The sequence below is a fragment of the Conger conger genome, chromosome 11, assembly GCF_963514075.1.
Source record: "Conger conger chromosome 11, fConCon1.1, whole genome shotgun sequence".
Lineage (NCBI taxonomy): Eukaryota > Metazoa > Chordata > Actinopteri > Anguilliformes > Congridae > Conger > Conger conger.
In genome coordinates, this window is record NC_083770.1 from 37360327 (window position 1) to 37386017 (window position 25691).

The 25691-nt window shown below is 42.5% G+C and overlaps 1 protein-coding gene across 1 annotated transcript in view; it reads left to right on the plus strand.

Annotated features, from left to right (window-relative positions):
• The window catches only part of srrm4 (serine/arginine repetitive matrix 4), a 63572-nt gene that overhangs the window by 26806 nt on the left and 11075 nt on the right, over nt 1–25691 (plus strand). The window contains exons 4-8 of the mRNA XM_061259446.1: nt 16948–17094; nt 23660–23749; nt 23940–24014; nt 24346–24372; nt 24588–24638. Of these exons, the coding sequence (XP_061115430.1) occupies nt 16948–17094; nt 23660–23749; nt 23940–24014; nt 24346–24372; nt 24588–24638 (390 nt within the window). The remainder of the gene's footprint in view (nt 1–16947; nt 17095–23659; nt 23750–23939; nt 24015–24345; nt 24373–24587; nt 24639–25691) is intronic.

Genomic DNA, 25691 nt, shown 5'->3' on the forward strand with positions numbered 1-25691 from the left:
ATGGCGGCTTGTAACAGTAATAGAATTTAAAGAGTGTCTGAGGGAAGGGGAGGCCTCCGTTTAGGGGAATGGCGGAAGCTCTTGTGCGGTTCAGCTCCGCAGGGCTTCAGAAACAAAGAGTCGGCCGCCAGTCCTCCGGGGAGCTCTTCCCCGGTCTTCCATCTTGGCGGAGCTCGGTGCTAATTTGGGTCTCGCAGCGCTGCACTCAGCGCCCAGGACCAGGTTTTTCATTCCTTTCCTTTTCCATTTACACTCCTTTTTTTTACACCTCAGCGCAGAAATCTATGTTGTGATTTCACCGTCTTCCTGGGATTTTAATGAAAAGCTAACGGCCCATTCCAGGTTACTGACATGGGGCGTTTTCTGTGTCTTCCGTTCTGGTCTCTAAACTGTACATTGTTCAACCTTTTCCATACAAAAGTTGTGATGCTGTATTTTTTTAACATTCATTCCATTTGAATTATGGATGAATCCAATAAATTCTTAAAAGCCAATATTTTTGTGGCTCAGTAATGTCATTTGAAGGTTACTCTGTTGCCTGGAATACAGAAAAATGGGGGTGGTCCATCCTAACATCACACCTTGTAACTTATTTTTTGTTATTAGTTAATAGTTTAGCATTGTTACCAATCTATCATCTGTAACTAGCAAATAAAACCTGCATTAGCTGTACTATATGCATCATACAGTCTGATGATTATTAACATATACATTATTTAAATAATTTAGCTACTAAATAGAAAGCATGGGTATGGCAATGTTTTTTTTTTTTTCTTGCAGTCATTAAGAAAACTGGCATCTGTGATTTTAATGCACTGTGTGTATGGGAGTGAAATCTGCAGTAATTACTGCAGGATAACAGGTTTGAGGCCAGTGGGAGTTTGCCTTCAGCTGGGGCGGGCTACATATCAGCCAAATAAACACATATTTTTACTTTTACATTACAGGCTAATTACCTAAGCACATGAGAACAACATATATAACACACACAGACACACACAAACAGGTGTGAACGTGCATGCATGCACACTCTCACACACACACACACACTTTTGAATATGTGAACACAAACCCCTCCAAGTTTCATTGGCACTTTCATCCCTCTAACATTTTAAATGTGTATAAAACCTGTGCATAAAAAATAAATAGTGCATGAAAAAGGTCAATAGTGTGTGGTGACATCATCAGTGAATCTGGCTAGTAAATACCTCGTAATTATTTCGCAAACCTTAAGTGCCACTTGTTTAATCTCTCAAACAATCCAGCCTTGATTTGTAATGGGAGCATTATTGCTGAAACTATGATTGTGTGACTAGTTCTGTAGCATATTACATGAATCATTTCACATAGGCTAAAACAATGTCACTGCTTTTCTGTTTACATTTTGGGTTTAAGTGTTTTGTAACTTACTAGGAAAAGTCAGAATGAGTGGGAAGAGAAGAACAAGGCTGGCTAATGAAGTGTGACTGGGGGCCCTGACCTCTTCACTGTCTGTTGTAGCAGCTGCAAAGCGGCCGTTAATATAATCACGCCTGCGTGCAGACCTGCCACAGGCAGGGGGCGCCACTGGGGATTTTGTGTCCCATCATCCACCCTAGCACTGCAAAAACAGCCAGTCTTAACAGAGTGTTTTAGTCTTGTAATAAGACTTAAATATTATTTTATCAAAAATATTAGCTTAATACTAGTTACTGTACTGCTGAACATGAAAAGTGTAATTCTTACCCCATTGGCAAGTTTTGATTGAGTAAAACGCATTGGAAATATTTTTTTTAGCAAAAGATTTGAAGTCAAAATATAAGACTATATGACTAAAATATTTGTTGCGGTTGAAGCTTATTTTTTGTATTTTTTTTTGTTGCAGTGAGGCCTTTTTGAGGGCCCTTGTCATTCAGGGCCTTTAGATTAGTCCTAACCAAACCCCCCCCCCTCCCCCCCTACCCCCTATGGTGCCAGTGCCCCCAAAAAGTTCTTGCAATAGTGTCTCTTCTGGGCTGTTCTTTGACATTGTTCTGCTTTGACAGTTTGTAATAACTGTTTATGTGTACACGAGTGAATGGACAAATTCACATGTATTGGATTCGCCAACATAAGGGGCTGTCTTGATTCAAGGATAATGCATTTTCTACAGTGCAAATTGTACTGGGCCAGGCTTCCACAATCTCAATACTGTATGATTTTCAGTCCATAAACAACACAGTGGAACAGCCCTACTGAGGCAACATCGCAATGAGGGTATTTCACACTTCCTTTCCAAACAGGAAGCCCAGCAAAACCGATTTGCAGCCCTCTTAGAGGGAAAAAAGGGAGAAGGAATCCAACCGTTAGTTCTAATTTCAAACGTAATCGGCATTTGCTGATGTGCAGTAGGCCTAACAACCAACCTGATTTACTGTGGACAGAGGCAAAATTCAATTCATCAACAAGCCACCATGTGCAGCAACCCGATAGCACGTCCATTGTAAGCGCTGGCTGTTATGTGTTATTGAACGGCTGAATTAAATGGGTGTATCATTACATATCAAGCGTGATTCATTTGTGTGCATAAGTGTGGCTTCCTCGGTGATGTTTACAACCAGGGTTTCACGAGAAGCGTGGAGAAGAAAAAAGACACAGGGTCTGTCGGGAGCGCGTGTAGGCGTCTGAGCGCAGACGTGGAGAGGCGGAGGGGCTCTGTTTTCAACAGCCCGCTGATCCTGTTAAATCCACACTCAGTCCGCTCAGAGACCGGGTTGTTGTTCGCCCGCGAGCCTTCCACCAACCGCTTCAGAAGAACCGGCGCTCTAATTAACGGCTGAGATTTCTGAGCAGTCGGAGAGCGCGATGCAATCGGTGCAGTCAGCGCCTCGACGGTTCGATGGCGACTGTTTATTAGTTGGTTTTAGCTTGACCAGGGCAGGACTGGCGGGGCATAGAGACATTATGCAGTGGTGCTGAAGCTTGTGTGACTTATGTTAATAGGGTTTGGCTTTTGCCACGGAACTGCTAATAACTTCTAAGTGCTTCCCATTGATCCTGGATTTTCCTCGAACTTGCAATGAACTAAATTGTGCAGCAGCCATATCCGGCCCCCATTGTATTATTTATTTATTTATTTATTTATTTATTTTTACTGCTCAAACTGCACCTGGTGCTTTGTGGTTTTATAATTATACCTGTGTCTGAGGGCGTGGGCGTGGGGAAAAGGGCCTATTTGTTGTGTTTGGAGGGAGATGATTGTAGAGAGCGGGCTTTCTGCTTCAAAAAACAGCTTGAGTTGACCAGTTCAGACCAGCTCCCAAGTGGTTTGATCAGCTCAAGCTATGTTTTGAAACAGCTGGTACCTAGTTGACCAGCTCGTAGCTGGGAAGACCAGTTTAAGAGCAGCTTGACCAGCTACATTTTCAAGCTGGCATAGCTGGATTTTACAGCACGGCAATTTTTTATTTGACTGGTGCGTGATGCAGCGATGCAGTGATTGAGACGGGTGCGTGGGGGTTGGACCCAAAATGCACGACTCAGAAACAATAATGGAATAAAGTCCCATCAGGGCTTTATTTGGGACGAATCCGAGGAGCGTAGTCACAACAAGCAAAGTCCATACACGTAGATCCAGCCAAACAAATGATAAACAAACAAAAAGCACGGTGCCGAGGGAAGAGGCAAACTCGTAGTCGGTAAACGTGCAGGGAGGTCCGGTAGCAGGAGAGCTGTCAGCGGGGCAGATGTACAGGCGGACGGCAGGCAGAGTCGTAGTCGAGGGCGATGCGGAAGTCAAAACCATAAAACAATCAGCGAGGCAAAAGTACAAAGACGGTAGGCGAGGACGTGGTCAAAAACAAAACGATGGTAAACGAAATCAATAAACAATAGTTGGTAAACAGGCTTGGATCTTAACGTGAATCAATCAGAAAAAAATGCTCAAGAGTTGCGTAGTAAGACTAGAGGCAGACAATTTTGCGAAGAACAGTTGCGCGACTGGGCTATAAATGCGGGTGGAGACAGGTGTAGACGATTAGTTAGAGCATAGCAAGGAAATGGAAAACAGGTGCGATGGATGACAAGTTTAACAAGGAGATTAGTAATCGTTAGTAATAAACCTATCCTGCCCTAGCATTAGTAAATTAGTAAATGACATGCACGAGAAACGTAAGGTAACATGAACACATGATTAGTTTGTTAGTTTCTACCCAATCCTGATCTAGCGTTAGTAGTTTTAGTAAATAGACAAATGGAAACACTTAGGGAGTGAATGACAGAAGGAGAGAGAGAGAAAAGGCGGAACGCAAGGTTTGCGGAAAGACATGTAAAAGTGTATGCATAAACAACGACCAGTTAACGTAACAATAAACATAAATCAAAACATAACACAAAGCGAAACTAAGACAATAACCAATCAACATAACAAGGTAATATAATCGTACGAAACATAACTAGACATGACAAGAAAATAAATCGTAACGAAACATAACTAAACAACATGACGAACCTAGACTAACATAATACATGATAAGACACTACGTGACTAAGACAACATGAATAAACATAAAACATGGCGAGACAGACCTGAAACGTGACAGTGATCTTTGTTTAAATTTTTGCAGTATAAGGAAATGAATGAAACCCTAACATTACTCCATTGTATCAACGGGAGTAAGCCAACCGGACTCAGAACCATTTACTCACGCTTTGCCGGTCGTCTTTATGTAAGAAGTCTGAAATTTCCACACCGTCAGTTGGAAGGAAATGCATGTAATTCATCCAGTCTCAGTAGCTGGGCAGGTGAAGGTCATAGGAAATACATCTGCCACCTTCAAATAATCAATTTTATGGGCTCAATAACTCTGCAGAATCAGAAATGCTTAGCAGTCTTATTTCTCCCTCTTAATCAATCCACTCATATCAAACCATCTACAGTTCAAGAAGTAGAACTAGGAGTCAACCATAACCCTTGAGTTTGATTTTCAGTCAGATTGACTCGTTTTAAACTTTCAGTAAAAGAGGACTGACATTGCTTTAAAAATCCTGTTCTGGGTATATTTCACCCAGGCCTACAGGTACTAATGCTTGAACAGAAATTTAATTCAGATTGGTGTTTTTTAAGGAGCTTTTGGTTCAAGCCTGGGGTGAAATTATATGACTATATTATTCCTGTGGCCTGGAACAGTAATATTTACCGTGAGTTCACAGACCCCACGGCCCCTGCCATTCCCCTTCTGCAGGGCCCAAATCAATGCCCCCCCTCCCCAGCCCCCCCCCCCTCCACCAAGAAGGCGACCCTGTTCCCAGCAGCGCTCCGGTCCCGTAGTCAGACGTCAGGACCGATCGTAGTGCGGGGCGGTGAAAAAATAAGCGGCAGACCATAATTCCTCCTAATGTGGCGGCATTGGCGGTAAATCTCCTGTGTCCTCTCCCATTGCCCGCCGTCCCTTGATCCCAGGGCCGGACGGGAGGGGCCCGTTCCGGCCCCGTCTCAGCTGCCTCGCCGTATCTGCATCTCGCCCAGCCTTTGGCCTCCGCAGGAGCGCCGCGGAAATCAATTACCAGGTCGTGTTCGTTTGGGCTTCAGTGAGGAAAATCGAGTGCGGCAGGGAGTAACCTCGTCACGGGGTTTTCTTTGAGACAATAAAGCGCCAATCGAAGTGTGCTCTCCGTTCCCGTTTCCAGCTTAGCGGCGGAAGGACAGGGGGGGGGGAGGCAAAACTCTGAAGTTGAGCGGCATCGACGCCCTGTGATTAATCGAAGCGACCCGGATTTATGCATCCCAAACTGACAGTGAGCGGTGCCCTTGCTGTTTGAGCATGTGGCCATGGCGATTGCCTTGTAGCGCTAGCCTCATTAGCCATCCTCAGCCTCACACTCACACGGTTATGAATTCGAATTTGCTCTTCCTCAATGATTTACTGTACCCTGAGGGGCGCTGAACAATTAATCAATGAGGTCAATTCTGAAGCAGTGGCTTCAGGAAAGTCTGTATGTTTGAGGGCCTTATTCTGGGAGGGACTGTGTGTATTCACTCAGAAGCCTGCCTGGCTTCAAGCCCCAGTGTAGACACAGTAAGATCTGTGCAGCTGTTGGGACTTTGAGCAAGGCCTTGTGAGTGGCAGTGTAGTTTAATGGTTAAGCAACTGGTTTTGTAGCCTGAAGTTTGCCGACTTGAATCATAGGTAGGTCCGTGCTATTGTATCTGTAGCAAGGTTCTTCAGTGGATAGTTGTCGAGTTGCTTTAGTGGATACCCAGCTGTATAAAATATTGTAATTTTTTAGAAACACAAAAAGCTGTGTAAGTCGCTCAGGATAAGAGTGTCTGCTAAGTGCCTGTGATGTAAAATTTGAAATACCTCCAGCAGATCAATGGGAATTTCCAGTGAAACATGCAGTGCTAAAACTAAACTGTACCATCATTTGAAATTTTGTTCTGAGTAATATCAAAAAGCCCTTTGAAATTGTCAGCCAATTTCTACTGGTGTCTAAGTTTTGGTGGAGTTATTTTGAAATATCTTATCTACTCGACCGAAGTCTCACAGGGACCTTTATTAATGTTATTTTTTCTGCAAGCCTTGTCACGCTCGACTCGACTCCCACCTGAGTGTGTGTTGTGTGGGGTGCCGGCTGACTGTGAGGAGGGCGTTGAGTCAGAGAGGTGGAGGATCCTGGCTAATTAGCGCACACAGTCCCTGATTGCCACCCTCCGCCATGCTAATTCCAATCAGAGCCCGACCTAATTGCGAAGCGCGCTGTGTTTACTTCTCATTAAAAATGCAGATGACTCAAAGCACGTAGGAGACACCGCTCGCAGAGAATACCAATGGGGGGGCCAGGAGTGAGAGTCCATTGTTTTATAGCTGGGGTGGGGTGGGGTGGGGTGGGGTGGGGTGGTGGGAGTCAAACAGTCGAAAGAGCTGCAGGTGGAGTGCCGCTGGGCTGACCGTGGTAAAGTGTTTTTTTTCCAATTCCCAATGGAGGCGTACAGAATGCCATGGAATGTTTCCCATGAAGCTGTCTTAAAGGTCACATTGCCTGAGTTACCATGCATTTACTATAAGGAGCAGGATATCCAGGGAGAAGAGTCTATGATGTCGAAGTTCGTTGTACTGAACGCAATGATGTGTACCTCCAAAAAAAGTGTATTTTACCTGAAGAACTGAACACATAAAAACCAACCTCCAAAAGATAAGTACCTTGGATCTCAATGCTTCATTATGTCTCTCTCTCGCTCCCTCTCTCTCACTTCATAATTACTGTTATTAATATCACTTTTATGATTATTATCAATTTTTTCTGGATGGTGTGAACTGCGGAAGGCGAGATGCTTATTAGCCCCTTTGAACTGCAAAGTGGCCGAGGGGACTCTTTTTTTCTGTCTATTCGATCCAGGACAGGAGGCAATTCAGGTCTCCTCCATTTGTCACCAATCATTTTGACGGGAAGACGTGTTTACGAGGCTTCAGCCTCGAGGCTTGGAAGGGTGCAGTGACTATTCTCTAATCCTATGACTTCCAGCTTGGCATCGAAGTGACATTCCCCTCTCCTCATCTGCCACCTTCCTGCGTGTGAATATGATGCATTTCATTATGTCCTCATTACAGTTTGAACGAGGTAGGTGATTCAGTGCGGTACTTAATAATGTCAATGTTTTTTTAGTTCCAGTTTTCATGATTGATTTCAATTGGACACACAAGTGTGGACTCTGGGGTTATGATACAGAAATCCTGTTTAAAGTGTTTAAATATATCCCCTTCACATGCCCTAAAAAAGACAACTTCAAAAAGATGACATGCTTATAAACAGTATTCCCTCTGAGATTAGTTGCCTTCTTAAATCCTCATCCAGCATTAAGTCTCTAATGTGCTCAGCTACAAAGCCTATGCATCGCTTACTCAAAATTCATTGGTATCGTTTTCTTCTTTTAATTCTCCTTCCTTCTTCAGACTCTCCTGTTGGTCTTTGGCCGTTGCTTTGAGATTTTATTGCCTGCGCTCTCGGAGAGCCACACAGTCATTTCGCAGTAGGCCGTGAAACATATGCAAATGGGGAAGGCGGGTTTGCCGAAGATGATAGTGGAATCGTAATGAACTTCCTACGGAAACCTACTTGCACTGCTTATTCCGAGCGCTGTCTTTAATGCCTTCAGAGGTATAGCGCATATGTACGCGTTGTCTTTCCAGGCACGTTCGGAAGTTACCGTCTCGGCTGCAAAATGGCTGCAATGGCATTTACAATAGTGCAGTGCTTATTGAGCAAGAGAACAGCATCCTCACATATAATTTGGGATTAGAATAGCATCGATTTGTTGATTTGCTGTTGTTCTGCTCGTGTCCTGTGCTTGCTGTAGAGCCACAATCACGGCCATGATGGGAAAATGGAGGACCAAAACAAATTCAGTGGGAAAGGATTTCACGGAATAACGGGGCACAAAACGCGTGTGTTGTAGCAGCGTTTGCATGGTAACATAAACACCCATTTTCACATGCACTTTTCAGTACCAGAAAATGTGCCGTTTTTTTCTGCACGATTTCATGATGAATTATATTAACAATGTATTTGTTTCGAATGCACCATTTAATTCATTGATTGAACATCAGCCATTTTATGACACGCTATTTGGAGCGCTGGATGTATTGATGTTTACATCTACACTCAGTGAGCACTATTAGGTTGACCTGTACACCAGCTTGTTAATGCAAATATTTAATCAGCCATGTGGCAGCAACTAAAAGCATACAAGCATGCAGATATGGTCAAGAGGCTCAGCTTATTCAGGCCAAATGGGGGGAAAAAAATGGGGAAGAAATGTGATCTAAATGATTTTTACCATGGAACGATTGTTAGTGTCAGACAGGGTGGTTTGAGTATCTCAGAAACTGCTGATCTCCTGGTATTTTCACACACAACAGACTCTAGAGTTTGCAGAGAACGGTGTGTGAAACCACCACTCGCCCATCGGCATTTAAAAAAGTACAGAAGGTAGAGAGGATGTTGCAGAGGTGACACAGAAGTGTATCAGTTCGGCTTTTTCGATGATCGCCTGATTTTCGCCTCTCCTGCCGCATTTTCGGTTCTGAAACAGCAAAGGCTCGGGGGGGGGGAACAACAGCGTAAGCGGCACGTTTACGAGCCCGGCCGATACCAGCGGGGAGCCTCTTGGCAAAGGTTGCGGCTATGAGACCGCTTCACTATCTTTGTCTTTGTTGTGTCTCTGCGGAGGCCTTTCAACGCTCTTTCCACCGACATCGCATCCCCAGACGCGTTCTCAAATGAAATGCAAATCTCCAGGTTTCTTTTTTTTCACCCTCCCCACAACCGTACATATTGGGTAAACACTTCACTCACAAACCCACAGATGGGAGAGAAATCTAATATGGAAGAAGCAATTATGTTCGCGTTTAGAGGAAGCCAGAAAAAACAAAGGAAGGCGTTTAATTTCGCCGAGCCCGTCGTAACTGTCAGTGGAGTTTTCCAGCTTATGAGTTTCGCCGTTTCGCCTGAAATAAAATTCCCCAAGGTGATCTCGGCTCCCGCCGTCTGTCTCTTTGACGCCCGCGCGATTTCGAGTGGCATTTTGTGTACAGATGGCTTATATCCCACAAGCAGTTACAGAATCATTACAATGTAGTTGTCACATTTTTTAACGCAGCTTGTCATCATCTCCACTGCCACTATCACCATCACCATGAAATGGCCGCTGAATTAACAAATATGTATGAACATTGCATGACACAGTATATTTTGATGGCAACTGTAGCCTACTGACTTTGCACAATCGATGGGATCCAGTTCATCTCAGTACAAACCAAACTGAATATGTAAAACTCGACAAGAATTCACAAACATTTTAGAATGTGCCTTTTCTGTCCCACATATGGTCTACGCTATTCACTGTGGGGCTGTTTTAACTGTAAAACAGTGAACGACTCAAATTAAGTCATGGCTCCTTGATTGATCCAGATCTGAAAGAATGGATGAATATATCTTTTCATCTTCTCTTTCTTCCACTGAAACTTCCTGTCTCATCCAGGAAGCATTGGGAGCAACATTAATGTATTGTTCGGCATTCAGTGTTCCACAAAATCCAGCAAACATGCAGTGCTTAGGATCTTCATCACCACTGTAGCAAACATGCAGTGCTTAGGATCTTCCATCACCACTGTAGCAAATATGCAGTGCTTAGGATCTTTATCAGCACTGTAGCAAACATGCAGTGCTTAGGATCTTTATCACCACTGTAGCAAACATACAGTGCTTAGAAGCAATCAGAGTTTCTGCTTGGTGGAAGTGAATACAACTAAAGGTGTTTTCCGATAGTGCAGCTTAGTGTTGTGAGGGGGTAAAGGAAATGGAAACAACATATTATGAGTTTGGCACTGATTACATTTGAAGACAATTCACAGAGCCACTTTTGACTTAATACAAAATGGCAAAACGGTTAACAAAATAAATGTTTGTTATTTTGTGATCGCTCCATAGAGCCACCCCATTACCCTATAATGACTACCCCAATTGAACTACTAAATCACATTAACAAAATAAACATTCCACCTGCACCTACTAAGAAAATATTCCCTTTTAAGTTTTTTTCCTAACAACCCCTTAAAGAATGGTGTCAGAAATAACAAACAAATATTTTTCTCATCCCAAAATGACTCAGCCTGGTGAGAAATAATGGTTTAATCCTCCCTTTTTTTCTTCATTGTGTGCTGAGAGGTTTTGTGACTGTATTCTCCCAGAAAGAAGAAGGCCATTTCATACCCACTGCCATTCTGTGATGTCTGGAGTTATAGATTACAATTACAGAGGATTTCACCTGCCTGGAAGGGTCCAGGCCTTCCAGCAGAAATAAAATGCCTGAGATAAATCAAGGTGCTTATTGCAGCGAAAGTTCCACCATAAATTCCCAGTCTGATCCAGGGAAAGTGCATCCCTGATAGAGGAATCGATTTCATTTAGAACTCTCATCAACAAAGTTTTCGGACTGGCAGCAGTCACAACGAACCATAGAGCCGCACAATGAAGCTTTTTTTGCGTGTCTACCACAAGAACCCTTTGATTAGGAAGGAACAAATTACTTTTTTTATTCTTCCAGGGTTTGTTTTTTCATGGTAGTATCCAGTTTTTTGCTGGTGATGGTATTTCAGTGTAAATAAATCAATATGGGTTCCAAGAATATGCTTCAAATTGGTTGCAAATGTTCACATAAATAACTTTTTTAATGGTCTCCCGAAATCAGTGTCCCCACTCTGAGCTACAAACAATAATGGGATGCACCAGTAAATAAGCCAATGCTATGTGAATTCAAGCCAGTTGTTGCAAATAATGTCCTTCTTAATTTGACATAGGAATGATATATAAATATACTTCTTCCAAGATCCAAATGGTACATTTATGTCCTGTGTGACTTAAAATGATGAATCAGAATAGGTTGTTAAATTGCTATTTAAAAAGCAAAGTAATTATATGTAAATCATATGCCTGTTAAAAATTCTTATCTGTATCCTTCGTGGTCTTAATCAGAGGCTTCGTGGCGAGTTGATGTTGCACCTCAAGCAAGTTAGCCACCGTGCCTGAGCACATACCCCGCGATTTTTAATTACCAGTTCCACATTCTACGCCTGGTGTTTTCAGAAAAGGTAGATGAAATACACGCATTTCGCTTCGGAGAGGAAGTGGAGGCAATCAGGCCCTAATCTCTGCGGCTGATTAACTTCTCTTGATAATCAGCCGGAGACACTTGAAAGGAGGAATATCAGTAATTATGTGGGAACCTCAGACGACAGAAGCAAGGATAACAAGCCAGCATTGTGGTCCATGCACACGCTTCCATGTTAATTAATGTATTTATATATATGTTTTATTTATTTGTTCATAAATGTTTGTTCAACCCTCCTGTGCCCATTCCCATTGGCTTGCCACTATTTGGGCTCAATGTCAATAAGTTAATTAGCATGCAGTATATTGTACTAATAGCCGTAACCTAGAAAGTATCAGATTTTCTGTTAATTAAAAAATCCTATTGGAAAATTACCTGGAAGAAAGCCTCTTGATTTGTTGCCGCATAGGTAATGATTAATCTTACTCATTAAAACAGCCCTGGAGACCTTTTTTCATTTTTGTTTATCAAGTGCAAGTTGGTGAGGGCATGTACCATAATTATTTATGACAAATATATAATAAGTATTCAATCTGCAGGTGTTATCATGGGAATGTGAAAATATTCAAATATTCTACCAGCATTGTCATTTCGCCCACAGACCAATGTGACTGTTCTATGTTAGGTGAAAAAAACACTCTCTGATGAGTCATATTGCTTGTAACAAAAGTAACATGCAAAAGCAACATTTAACAACTGTGGGGCCAGGTGTGTATGTGCAAGGGAGGTTTGGGGGGGATTGGTTATAAGTGATGATGGGAAGGGTTATTATTTTGAGAGACATACTGTCTACATAAGTAATATGAACATTGGTCCTTGGGGGCTTGTTGCTAGGGTGAGCACTTGTTGTGTCTTTCATTGGCCTCCACTGGCTTCCTATTGCCGCACGCATCCAATTCAAGGCCCTAGTGTTGGCATTTCAGGCTGCTAAGGGGACTGCCCCACCTTACATACAATCCCTGATCATTCCCTACTCCCCAGCTAGACCACTCTGGTCGCCTTATGGTTCCCTCACTACGAGCACCTGGTGGTCGAGCTGCACGTTCACGCCTGTTTTCCGTTCTGGTTCCTCAGTGGTGGAATTACTTGGCTACCACTGTCAGGACAGCAGAATCCCTCCCCCTATTTCGACGCAGACTAAAAACACACCTCTTCAAACTCACAAATTGCACTTATGATGACTATATGTTTAAAACAGCACTTCCTATGTATTTTCCTAGTTATGGATGTGATGCTTTGACTTGTGGAAGAACCTATGCACTTGTAAGTTGCTTTGGATTAAAAGCGTCTGCCAAATGACTAAAATGTAAAAATGTAAATGTAAGTAGAATACCAAAGAGCAGATTGAAATTTGCCCCAGGACATTATCTGTATTTTAGCCAAATAAGAACACTATTGGCTACATTTTAATGGCCTGCATGAACAGTGCTATAGCTCAGGAAACTTACTTCTTGTAAAAATTATTCTAGAGTTTACTGTAATGTATAGAGACTCACAGTCAGGTCTGTGTGATTTGATCATACCAGCATTGAAATGAGTAGGAAGGCAAGGTTTAAGTGAAGATGGAGACTTCATATCTTGCTCATGGTCTGGGCAGCAGTACTTATGCTCTTTGGCTGGGGCAGTATACTGACCTCAGTTTAGATCAGTGGTGTGTCAATGTTGTCCTGGGGAATGGTTGGTGGAATCATGACGTTGTTAGTTTTGCCAACCTTTTCTCATTAATTGTATTTTGATAATGTGCAGGTTTGGCTTATTGCCATTTGCTGTGTCTTTTATCCATTCATCTTCCACATGCATGCATGCCACTGCTTTAGAACTCCATCTCCGTGCAGTCTTGTAAACTGTTTTCTCACACCCTGTTTAGAGAGAGAAAGAGCTTCCCCTGTGAAGCATGACTCCATTTTGGCCAAACTATTGCACAACTTGAAAACCAGATCATAGTTATTCATATAATCATATAACACAATAGAGAACCTTCATATACAGTCCTCACTGACACTGGTCCCTGCTTGCCTTTTTTAAATGGGAACATCCATCCCTTAATAAGGCTGCTTATAATAATAATCATAATAATAATAATAATAATTATAATTATTATTATTATTATTATTATTAGTAGTAGTAGTAGTAGTAGTAGTACTGGTAGTAGTAGTAGTAGTAGTAGTAGTATTAGCATTATTATAGTAGTAGTAGTAGTAGTGGTAGTAGTATTAGCATTACTATAGTAGTAGTAGTAGTAGTAGTAGTAGTAGTAGTAGTAGTGGTAGCAGTAGTAGCAGTAGTAGTAGTAGTAGTAGTAGTAGTAGTAGTATTAGCATTATTATAGTAGTAGTAGTATTAGTAGTAGTAGTGATAGTAGTAGTAGTAGTATTAGCATTGTTATAGTAGTAGTAGTAGTAGTAGTAGTAGTAGTATTAGCATTATTATAGTAATAGTAGTAGTAGTATTAGTAGTAGTAGTAGTAGTAGTAGTAGTAGTAGTGGTAGTAGTAGTAGTGCAGTAGCAGTTACTGATATACAGTACGAGCAGTGGCAGTTAACTGCCTTAGTGTTTATTATTGGAGACACAAATTGACAGAAAACTATTGCTGTCATGCAAAAAAAAAGAATCTGAACTTTCTTTCTAATGCTGGTGGCATAAAAGAAATCAATGTAGGTGTGAAGATTTCCTTCCCCCACCCTGTAGTGTCGCTGTGTTTACAACACGTCCTTGATCTCGCTTGATCTCACAAAATTAAACAAGAGAGCCTGCTGGGAGTCGTGTGGTGATTCACTCACTCGTTGTGCTCCCTCAGAAGGAGCTGCAATTAAAGAAAACACTTTTAACAGGTTACTTATGACCTTTTTTTCTATTTAAAAATGAAATATCACTTCACTTCACAGCTGATACTGGAAATATTATTTTTAGTCTTCATTGTTATTTACGCTTTTAATTGCAAGTTTATAATTCGTCCAAAATAAAAACAAAGGCAAACTTTGAGACCCAGCATGTCAGCAGTGCTTTTTTTATTTTCTTCAGGTAATATCAACGTCTTGTGTCACCTTCTACCCTGCTTGACAAGAGGACTAATTTCAGTGATGATGGCAAATCACACATGGTGATACAGGAATAATAGAGCTCACTCCTTTTTTATCAGCCCTCCAAAAGCACAAGCTCACTGGCGTTAATGTTTTTAAATCTGCTGTAAAAGCTGTTATGCGTTCATATCTGAGGCTCTCATGGCCATGTTTCTTCTGGAAAATAGAGTCCTTATCTCGGTCCTGGTAGAATTAATTTATTATAAAAGAAAAATTGTCTATTATTTGTCATTATCTTTACCGTTTTAAATGTAATCATCTATACTGTATGAGCAGGTTCTTGTCCTCTGTCAATTGAACATTTCAGCATGTCAAATGAATGCTTCTCTCTGTCCAGTGTACGTGTCCTGTATACCGTGCCCTGTGTATTTATCCTGAAAGAGAGAGTACACAACTACAGTATTTATGTTTGCCTTGCTTCACGTTTCCATAGTTCCTTGTAAAGCCATAATGCATGATACATATGATTATCATTGCAAAGTGCTTGATTGGAATTGTGCCACAATGCCAAATTGGAAAACAGGTTTTGAGGATCACAAGATAATTGTAAAAATATATGATTTACAACTTCTCGAACAGAATTAAGATACATGTATTTCTGCAGCAAACATACATCACACAATGTAGTTTGAACTAAGCCTGGTGACTTTTTCCTAGTTGGGACATGGTCTACAATACTTCCCAACAGCTGTATTTTCTGGTGTGTGGTATAAATCCGTATCCGGTCGGGTGGGGGGATAAGTGTAGCTAAGTAGCTCCACAGAGCCCCACTCTGCCCCCCGGCGAGGCCAGGATAGAGCACCTCTCCCTGAGAGAGCAGAGCTCCTTGTTCCAGGGTTACTACACTGGGTCCCCAGTCTTACTGGAGCTGCAACACTACCCCCCTCAACCTTGAGACGCGCCAGTCGTTCTGAATATGTCAGAGCAGGTGAGCCATGCAAAGAGGAGCTTTTCCATTGGCTGCTCATTTGAATGACAGCTGAGGGTCGGCCTCAAGTTTTACAGAGGTCTCGGAGGGAAATCATCAACCCCCCCAATGCCCCCACGCACCCCCACCTATACACCCACCCTCCTACTCACAGACTGCTGAATGAACAATATGGAAATATGTCTTGCCTACACATAAAGTGCATGAATGTGTAACATTATGCCCATCAAAACGTCTTATCCTGTGGCATTATTCCTGTCTTGGCATGTGCCCGTTTCCAAGACGGCTGGCGGATCCGTGCGGATAACGTGTCATTAATTCAGTCGGAGTGTCGTAACGAGGACGGCGCCCTGAAAACACAACACTCATCCGGCTTCAGTTCAATAAGCACGACTAATGATCACAACAACACTGGAAAATAAGGACTGGGGAAGGAAGTGTACCAGCCATGCAAAACATTGTGGAAAAAGGTCATAAACAGAACATTTTAAAAATAAGTAAACATTGAAAAATGATAGTTCGTTATTATTTTAGTCAACCATTGCATTTGGTTGAATCATTCGTTAGAAAGTTTTGCTTTGAAAATGTTTCAGGAGATTTCATGCTTTGGGGTTCATCCGTCCCTGCACATCAGTAACAGTACTTTTCTTCCAACTGATTGGGCAGAAAATGAGAAATCACAGAAACCACTTTATATTGCGTGAAAAAGCATAAAATCTTGTAAGAAATCTTGGGGGCAAGTTATTGCTGTTATTGCAAGTTATTGTGTCCTAGCTACAGTAAATATTGTGTCTGGTATTTACATTAGGCTTCGGGGTATTAAAACACCTGGGTTTAATTAGTATTTGTTCTGGATTCAAATACTTTTCTGCATTTGACTAAGCTTGCCTGGTGTAGATGAACCCTGCCCATCTGATCCTCCTTAGAGGCTCAAATGCACCAAGTTTTTAGGTTCTAACTGACATTTTTGACAAAAATGAGTCACAAATACATTGTTTATGGGTCACTATATGTGTGAACTTTTACAGAATAATGTGTGAAAAAATTCAACATATAAAAGGTTGTATCTGCTTGCCCATTCACTTTGGCATCTTTGAAGCTCAATATCTCAAAACCACTCAGAACCTTATAATTCCAAGGGCGAGATTTGTCGGAACACCAAAAGAATACATATCTCTGTACATTTCTCTGATGTTTCTAAGCACTTCTCCGCTCAGAGAAAGGCAGAAGTGTCTGTGTTTGAACTGCGAGGGCTGAGGCGGGGTGTATCGGTGTGGGGCCGGCCGCTAAACGGCTCTTTTATGTGGTTCCAGCGTGGAGGCCCCAGCCTGCCAGGCACGCGCGGCTGCTGAGAGCCTGACCGAGCCGGCGGAGAGGACAGCGGTCAGCGTGGAGCGGAGCCGACGCATCAAAGCCCGAGGCCGCAAGCGCCATCACGCCAGCCGCCGCCGACTGCGCAGGTAACCCCCCCGCACAGCGGCCAATCACAAACCAGGCTGACCCCTGAGCCGCGTTTAACCCTTTGATGTGCTGGTTTTTCTGAATGTTTTCTCTGAACTCTACGTCACGGTTCCCTCTGTTGCCTTCAATTACATCAGCATTACAATATTCAGTTGAGAATAATCATTTCTGATCTCGCTCCTGTTTAAATGTTGAAGTAGACCACAAGTATTCGGTTGACCGCATTTGGAATTTTTCCATTGGGTTTTTTTTTTTTTTCAGAAGTTTCACTTTGATCAGGTCGTCTCCCCCTCCCTTCCACAGTCTGATATGTGTTCAGGATCTGCATATCCACTGACAACAACACCACCATTTTTCCTTTAAAACAGGGATTATTCTCAGTCGGATCCACAGAGCACTATTTGAACTCGCTCTGAAGCATTAGTTGTGGTGGGATTAATATAAAAAATAAACCTTGTACAACTGAATGAGAAAAGGGGGTAAGAGCTCTTATCAGACCCAACACTGTGTAAACACAACCATTCAAGCCCACCGTTTTCACGGACTTCTTCCGCGGTTTTCCGCGCACTGGGCGAATTAAAGTCACCATTCATAACGGCTCAGCGTGGGAATCCGTTCAGCCAGATTTGAAAGTGAATAATTCCTCCCGATACCTTCAAAGCCTGCGTGCTGAAAGAACACAGACCTCCTGCCATTAATATAAGACAGGCCACCCCTCCAACACCACTGCGTCTTAACACAAACTGGTTCAACTACTGGCTGGAAGAAATGAGCAAATTATATCAATCATTATTTTTTTACATTTTTGTTTAATGTGGGGGTGCTTCTACTCTCTTTCGCCACATGAAGAAGGTGTTGGTCCATTCTTGGTCGTTCAAAACCACTTACAAGGGCGAAAGAATACCGAATCACCGCACGTTAAATAATTCTAATGTATGATTTGCTCATTTTTCGAATGGTACCCTCCAGTGACATTAACTGGGCAGGACAAATCGGGCAGGCTGACCCATGCACAGTAATGGTCACCCTTAATACCCTCTCTCGTCTTCCGGGCTCACTCGGACCAGCAGGAACAGCCTGTACACAGCATGCACACTGAAGAGGGAGGCTGTGTTTCTGCCTCTGCTGCCCAAGCCCAATGACAGACCTGAGTCTCAGCCGAGCCAATCAGCAGCCTGCCTTGTTTTGGGCAGTTTGGCCGCAGTATTGCCTTCAGACACTGCATGATTTCTCATTTTAGTGTATCGCTGTGAAATGTATTTAAATATCATATTTTGCTTCATTTATAGATGTATATACATATAAAAACACATGTATACATACAGGTACATCCAAGCCTGGTATTTACTTCAGATATTCAGCTTAAGATCAGTTAAGAATGCAACAGCAGAATCACACACATAACCACGTCTAAACATTAACATGATGCAAACCTGTTGATATTCATTCAATGACAAAATAGCTGTCACAGGACAACTTAAAGCATACATTGTAGAAGTGGAATATACTGCAATATATTGTATTTGTGTATACAGAAAATATGTTGGTATATTTCACAGCAATATATTTTTTACATTTTTGAAATTGAAAAAGGCAATAATGTGGCTGTATATTGGGAAGTGTTGCAATATATTATCCTGAGTTTGACTACATATTTTACTTGAATATATTGCACTATATTCCCGTGACATAGCGGGTAGCCTGCAGCTGCCTGTGTGTCTAAAGGCGGAGCTCCAAGCCCAGGGCATTGTGGGATCCTAGTCCCCCTCCACACATCAGCCCGTGACAGCAGAAGTAATGGCGGCCATTAGACGCATGTTTGCCGCCGCGCTGCCCTCAAGGTCAAAGAGCTGAATGGAGAGGACGGCGCTGAAAAGTAGTCCTGACACAGGGCCATTACGGCTGACGAACTGATGCTCAGCGGGGCTGACACTCCAGGGGCTTTTATTTTTTTATTTTTGGGGGAGGGATGGGGGGTGGGGAGGGTAGGTTGTGAGTGTAGATACCATGTTGTTCATTTCAGACACAAAACAAACCTGGAGCAGCTGCCTACCTTTCACAGTGTATCACGGTGCCTGATATTACCAGCACACGCAGTGCTTAAGGTTTCTGGCTGTTACTGACCCTGGTGTGAAAACCAGCTATGATCAGCTTGAAATGGCCAGTTCCCAGTTGTTTCAAAACATAGCTTGAGCTGGTCATACCATGTTGAGTATGGTCTGAACTGGTCAACCGGCTACCAGCTGTTTCAAAACATAGCTTGAGCGGTGTTCTTCAGCAGGGGAGCTTGCTTTAAAATCATGTTAGCTTGGTGTGTGAGTGATAGCATTCGGTTCATTTAAGACACGCAACAGCAAACCTGTAACACCTGCCTACCTTTCACAGTGTATCACAGTGCCTGATATTGCCTGTGAACACAGTGTTAAAGGTTTCTGTGAGAGAGTGACTGAGCTTGCTTTAAAAAACCACCATAGCTCGTACCTGCAGCCATCTGTTACGCCATCACCTACTTAAAGCATTACAAAGAGCAGCGTGTGCAAATTCCTAAATATGTTCCGGAAAGGACAAATCCAATATCGACTAATTACTCTACTGATGGAAAATCCACTCCTCGCCTTGACTGCACCTTCCTGTGGTTTTTTTTTTTCTTCTTCAAAATATCGAACCGCTCGTTGGGTTTTTAATACTACGTCTGCATTTTATATTGTCACTGTAATATTTGTTTCTTGTGTTTTCTTTCTTTCTAAACTGCATAAATAAACAAACAAACAAACGGAACACCTCATCGCTTTTGCTCTAACAAACAGACGGCTGAAATAAATTTAGCATGTTTCTGAAATATTGCTCCAGGTAATCTGCGGCGGGAATATGCATCATCAGAGAATGAGTAAATCGGATTTGGACATCAAAGCCAGAAGGAAGGGGGTCGCATGTATCAAGCCTTCACTGCTCATTGGTAGCGTCAAGGTTTGCCGAACTGTCGCGACTTTGATGTTTACAAGCATTAAAAATACAAAAATATAAGCAATAATTTTAAAGAGCAGCGTTAAAAATAGTCATTTTATACCAGCACACATACCTTGACACCCACCCTGCGCAGGATTACTGCCAGCGTGAGTTTTGCGAGTGGAATGGCGATTGGGCCCGAAGTGGGAGCAGCAGTAATGAGTGATGAAGCCGGCCCGTTAGACGGAGAAGGTGCTCACTTTAGCGCTAATCAGCTCTAATGCTGTTCGGCTGCTAATGCTCTCCCCGCCCGCCGCTGCTGCTGTTGGCACTAATTACGGCGGAATGGCGGCGGCCAGAGGAGGAGATGGGGACCGGATCCCCAGAGCTACGCGGATCAATTTTCATTTGAGACGAGAAACGGCGAGGATTACAGAGCTGTGTTATGATCGCACTGAATAACCGGTTATCACTGCTCATATCCCCCCAATAAAGACACAGACTGACAAAGAGAGAGAGAGAGAGAGACAAATACACACAAACACATCCACACACACACTCACACACATGCACAGACACACAGACACACACACACACATCCACACACACTCATACCCACACATCCACACACACACACATGCACAGACGCACACATATTGTATACACATGCACAGACACTCATATCCCCCCTATAAAGACACATACAGACACACAGAGACAGATACACACTAATGCACACACTCACACATGCACACATGTGCATACACACACACATCCATACACACACACACACACACACACACACAAGGCATAATACACCTCACCACTGTATATGAATCACTGGCTGACAGCTCTTTTCCACATAATGTCTCAGACATGTATGTAGATTTTCCACTTCCCGTAAACAAGCATGATCAGTACAGACAGCTCACGTATACATCCCACATTGAATTACCTCAGGCTGATTTTTCAAGACATTAGCACCAGAAATGTTAGAATTTCACCATTCCAAAAGTGAAGTTTCATAAACTGTTGAAAATGAGTCAGCCAGTAGGTTTCTGAAGAATTATAAAGGTTACATGAAGGAGAATGAGTAAGATGAAACAACTGATAACACCTCAAATTCAGGGGATTAAAAAGGATGAAGGATTTTGTGCCAAATAAAAGACAGCAATTACTCTTTCAAAAACTGGCCTCTGTAGTTTGTTCAGATAAGTTTAAATGCCTTCCTTTTATTTTACAAATTCCACAGAGCAGTTTCCCTCAGTCAGTCACGGATAGTCTCAGAGTAGCAGTTAACTTTGCTGTAAGTCTTGTCGTCAAGGCCAATGTTCAGAATATTGTTTTACAGCCTTCATAATAACATAATAACTACAATATCGAATCATTTACTCCTTAATAATCTTGGCTTAAGAATAATTCCACCGACGCTTCCCACAGTTTCTGAGTCAACGGTCACACTGTCAATTTGAGGCTTCATTGATTATCTAATAAAAATAAAATAAATCAGCAGATTGAAAATGTTAAAACACAGCATAAATTTAGAAATTGCTCCAGAAACTGAGGAAGTGATAATGCGTATCCACTTTGCGAGTTAATCAGCAGCCGCCTACGCCTACACATAAACGGGAGTGCCTTGAAAGATTGGTTGTGAATTAGCCCCCTGTTCCTCTAGGGCAGCACACAGGCTGTGGAGGGGCAGGTGGGCAAATTGGAAAAAAGGGCACACCTACGTATAGAAACAGTTATCGTGAAAAAAGAAATAATAATAATAATAATAATAATAAAATAATAATAATAATAATAATAATAATAATAATAATGCACTTTATTTATATAGCACCTTTCATACATAATATGTAGCTGAAAGTGCCTTACATTCAACATTAAAATGAAAGCAGTTGCAAAGAATTATAAAGGCAAGACACTGTAGATAAAAAGAGTACAGAAATAAAATAACAGTTAACAGTTATGGGCACAAAAGGGGCAGGTGCTCAGGCACCCCGACCCAAATCCCCTCATCCCCCGCGCTTGACTTCTGTCTCCCTTCCCCAAGCCCCCGAGTGCGTTCCGGCTGATGTTCGCGCATGTATTTACAGTGGTGCGCCCGCCATAAAATGCTGAGCGACTCCTACCTAATTTCAGCCATTTAATTTAATCTCCTCCAGACGCCCGTGCCAATTTCGGCGATAACTCTCATTTTCTCCCTCGTTATTGGCAGAGAGATTCTGCCCAAATGAACTGCAGTTATAGGCATAGCCATTCTCCACAGCAGTCTACCTGCAAGGTCACTGTAATAAACCCCAGTTTGCATCCAAGGTCCTCTGTCTGCACCGCCTGTTTCTGCAGAGGTCAAATGAAGTCTTTTAGAAGGGTTGATCCAGAAAAAGGCCTAACCGGTGGGTTATTTCATTTCAATATTGACACTTTTTTGACGTGCTGAGGAGAAACAGTGAATCAGCAGGTCAGACAAGCTCTTATGAGGGCGTGGCAATAACGGTGACACGGCTGTTTCGATCAGGGGGAAGCATGGCGCAGATTCCATCAGACATTTCTGTAGCTGGCTCCCAAGCTCAGAGTATCCCATCCTGTGAACACTGGCGGTAGCAGGACTCAGTAATGCCCTCGTTTGGAGTGATATAATCACACCAGTTGGTCTTTGTGTTGCGCTACTTGTCAATCTGAAATAAATCAGTCGCATGAATGCATGCAGGGAATACCCAGAATGCATTGCATGTGCAGATAGTTCACTTTTACTCAACTTCTTCATTATGTTTTGATTTAGCATTTTAGCATTTAGAGTGCACAGTTGGCACTTTAATTGGGGATAATGTGGATTATACAGCGTTTAACCAAATGAAATTTGGATACATTTTCCGACCTTTGATGTTGAGACCTGTGTGCCGATGCTAATGCCATTTCCCTTAGTCACAGTGACAGCAGTTTCTGGAAGATGACGCAGAAGAAACCGATTTGTCTTTCTGGTTGTTTCAAGGTGATCCTGTTCTCTATAAACAGTCCTTGATGGTACCTGGACAGACTTGATTGGCGATGACTATAGATTTGAGAAAATATTTCTAAATATATGAAGGGTTTTGCAATGTATAAACATTTTTAGATAGATCATTACATTTATATAGACAAAGCACTTACAGTGATGAGGGGGAAGCTCGCCTCAACCACCACGTGCAGCACGCACCTGGGTGACGCACAGCTTCGAATTTTACATCAGAACGCTCACCGCACACCAGCTGAGGTGGAAAGAGGGAGAATAATGTTCTTGCCAATTGAATCAGTGGATAAAGGGATTTTTGACTCACGGTGGGAGTCCCCTAGATGTCTTTGAGATTTTAAACCCCTGGGCTAGATCTTAGCTCTGGTCAAAATCTCTGAGTGCCTAATACTGTGAACCATCATCAATCAAATATTATTATATATTCAAAATAAAATGGACTCACTGATTAAATAGAAGCGATCGCACTGCCAAGTTTATGGTTACCGTGCCAGGCTTCTGTCGCTTAATATTTGATGATATTTCTGGACGTGGCTGTGCTGAAATCCACCCAGAAGTCTTGGAAAGGGGCCCAGATATAATCTCAGCTCTGCTTCCCGTTTCAGCCCGTTTGATGACGATGATCTCACCCCTCGGCCCGCACCCAAGGGCAAGAAGAAGAAGAAGAAATCAGAGAGGAAACGGAGAAGGAAAAGGTCAGTTCATGAAATATTGACAAACGAACGCTTTTGATGGCCGGGTCGAGGGCCGTCTCCACTTTTCAGAGCCCAGGCCCAAGGCGGGGGCCCGTGTAGCCCACGGAAATTGCCGGAATCAGAAAGGAGACGCGTGGATGAGTGCCGTTGGTGTTGTTTATAACCCTCCCTTTGATTTGTTTTTTGGCAGGTCTCCCTCATATAGCCTCTCGCCCGTGAGGAAGAAGAAGAAGAAGAAGAGCTCTAAGAAGAGAAAGCGAAACAGGTGCAGATTCATCAGTGCATTCATCTGCAATCAGTTCAACAGAGTACTAACAGTACCTTAAGAGTATGAGCCACCCACCAGCCCCCATAACAACTTGTGATAATGAATCATGAAAATTTTTTGTTTCCAGTAGAAGTACTTGCAAATTATAAGTAGAACATCTAGAAATAAAATCAATTAATTGCATTTGGGACAATTTAGGTTATAAATGTGAGTAGTACTGTAACATATTTGGGTTCTTTTTATGTCTGTATCATATGTACCTAATATAAGTAATTAAATAAATATTTCAGCAGTGATCATTGAAATATTCTCTTCTTCGTATTTTCAGGTCTGCCTCCAAAAAGAGAAGGCATGGGTATGTATTTTAGCAAAATTACAACATTACTTTTATTACTTTAATTCAAAACAAACTAATGCTATTCCAGACCAGTAATGCTATTATCAAGACCATTCTTATGACTATATGACTATATGATTCCTCAGTTTATGATTCTGCGATTTCTCAGTTCAATTCTTATGACTCCAATTTCTCAATCTGAGATTCTTATGACTCTACGATTCTCGTTTCAGCTTTACAAGTTCGAAAAGCAAAAGAAAGGAGGACAGAAAGCACAAGAAAAGGTTGGTTATTGTGATTTGTTTTCATTTTGTTTTTATTAAACCGATGGAGGTGTAAGAAAAATGTGTTTTCCGTGGCTGTTGTGCGACGCTTGAACTATGCTGAGAGCTTGAAAATTACATCTGGGAGATCATATCCCGATCCAGGACTTGATATAACCAAGTCTTTATTTCAGCTCGTGTAGTGCTGTCCTTATCGTTAGCGCAGGCTGTCATTCATTCAACCTGAACTAAAGGCGGTGTTCCTAGGGAAGACTTTCAAGGGGAGGCCACGGATAACAATATAATGTTCTCTCTGATTTCCTCCGGGGCAGTCAGTCTGTTCTGCGCCTCGTGTTTGTTGTTGGTGCAGCAGTAGAATTGTCGACCGCATCACACTGATGGAAATGCACAGAACGGATATGGTCAACACCGAAGGGCCAACGGATGACAGATACGGTGCTTACTTGTTATTCTTCACTTCAAGGGTCAAGCTGCTTTTTAAACACAGCAAACTCAATTGAATAATAATATATTGTTATTTAACTGATGTGTTTGATCCAAAGGGAATTACAGTTGATTAGACTAAGCAGGGGACAATCCCCGCTGGGGCAATGTGGGGTTAAGAGCCTCACTCAAGACCCCACAGCTGTCAGATCTTTACCTTAGCCGCTAGGCTAAAGGCCCCCCCTTTGGCTTTGCTAAATGAGGTATCCCTGTCTCCTGGGTCTACATGATTTTACAATGAAAACCAGTATCAGCAGGACCTGTGACATCATCTCGGCCCTGGTTCCGACTAACTCTACCCCTACGTATACGAACCTACGTAGGTTCAGTTTGATCATTTAGTTCATTGTGGCTGGTGTAGCCAGTTTGCGTTAGCTGATCTTGTACAAGTGGGTAAACTTATACATTTTAAACTGGGAAGCAGGGACTGCACTGGTGGCGATAAGATGTTTTATAGCCCAGTTGAGGCTTCCTCCTGACGGCAGAAGTGTCGGTGTTTGTATGTGCTCAGATTAGACTTGGATGGGTGCGGAGAGGGGAGCAGGTATGGGAGCAACAGAGGTCCACTGT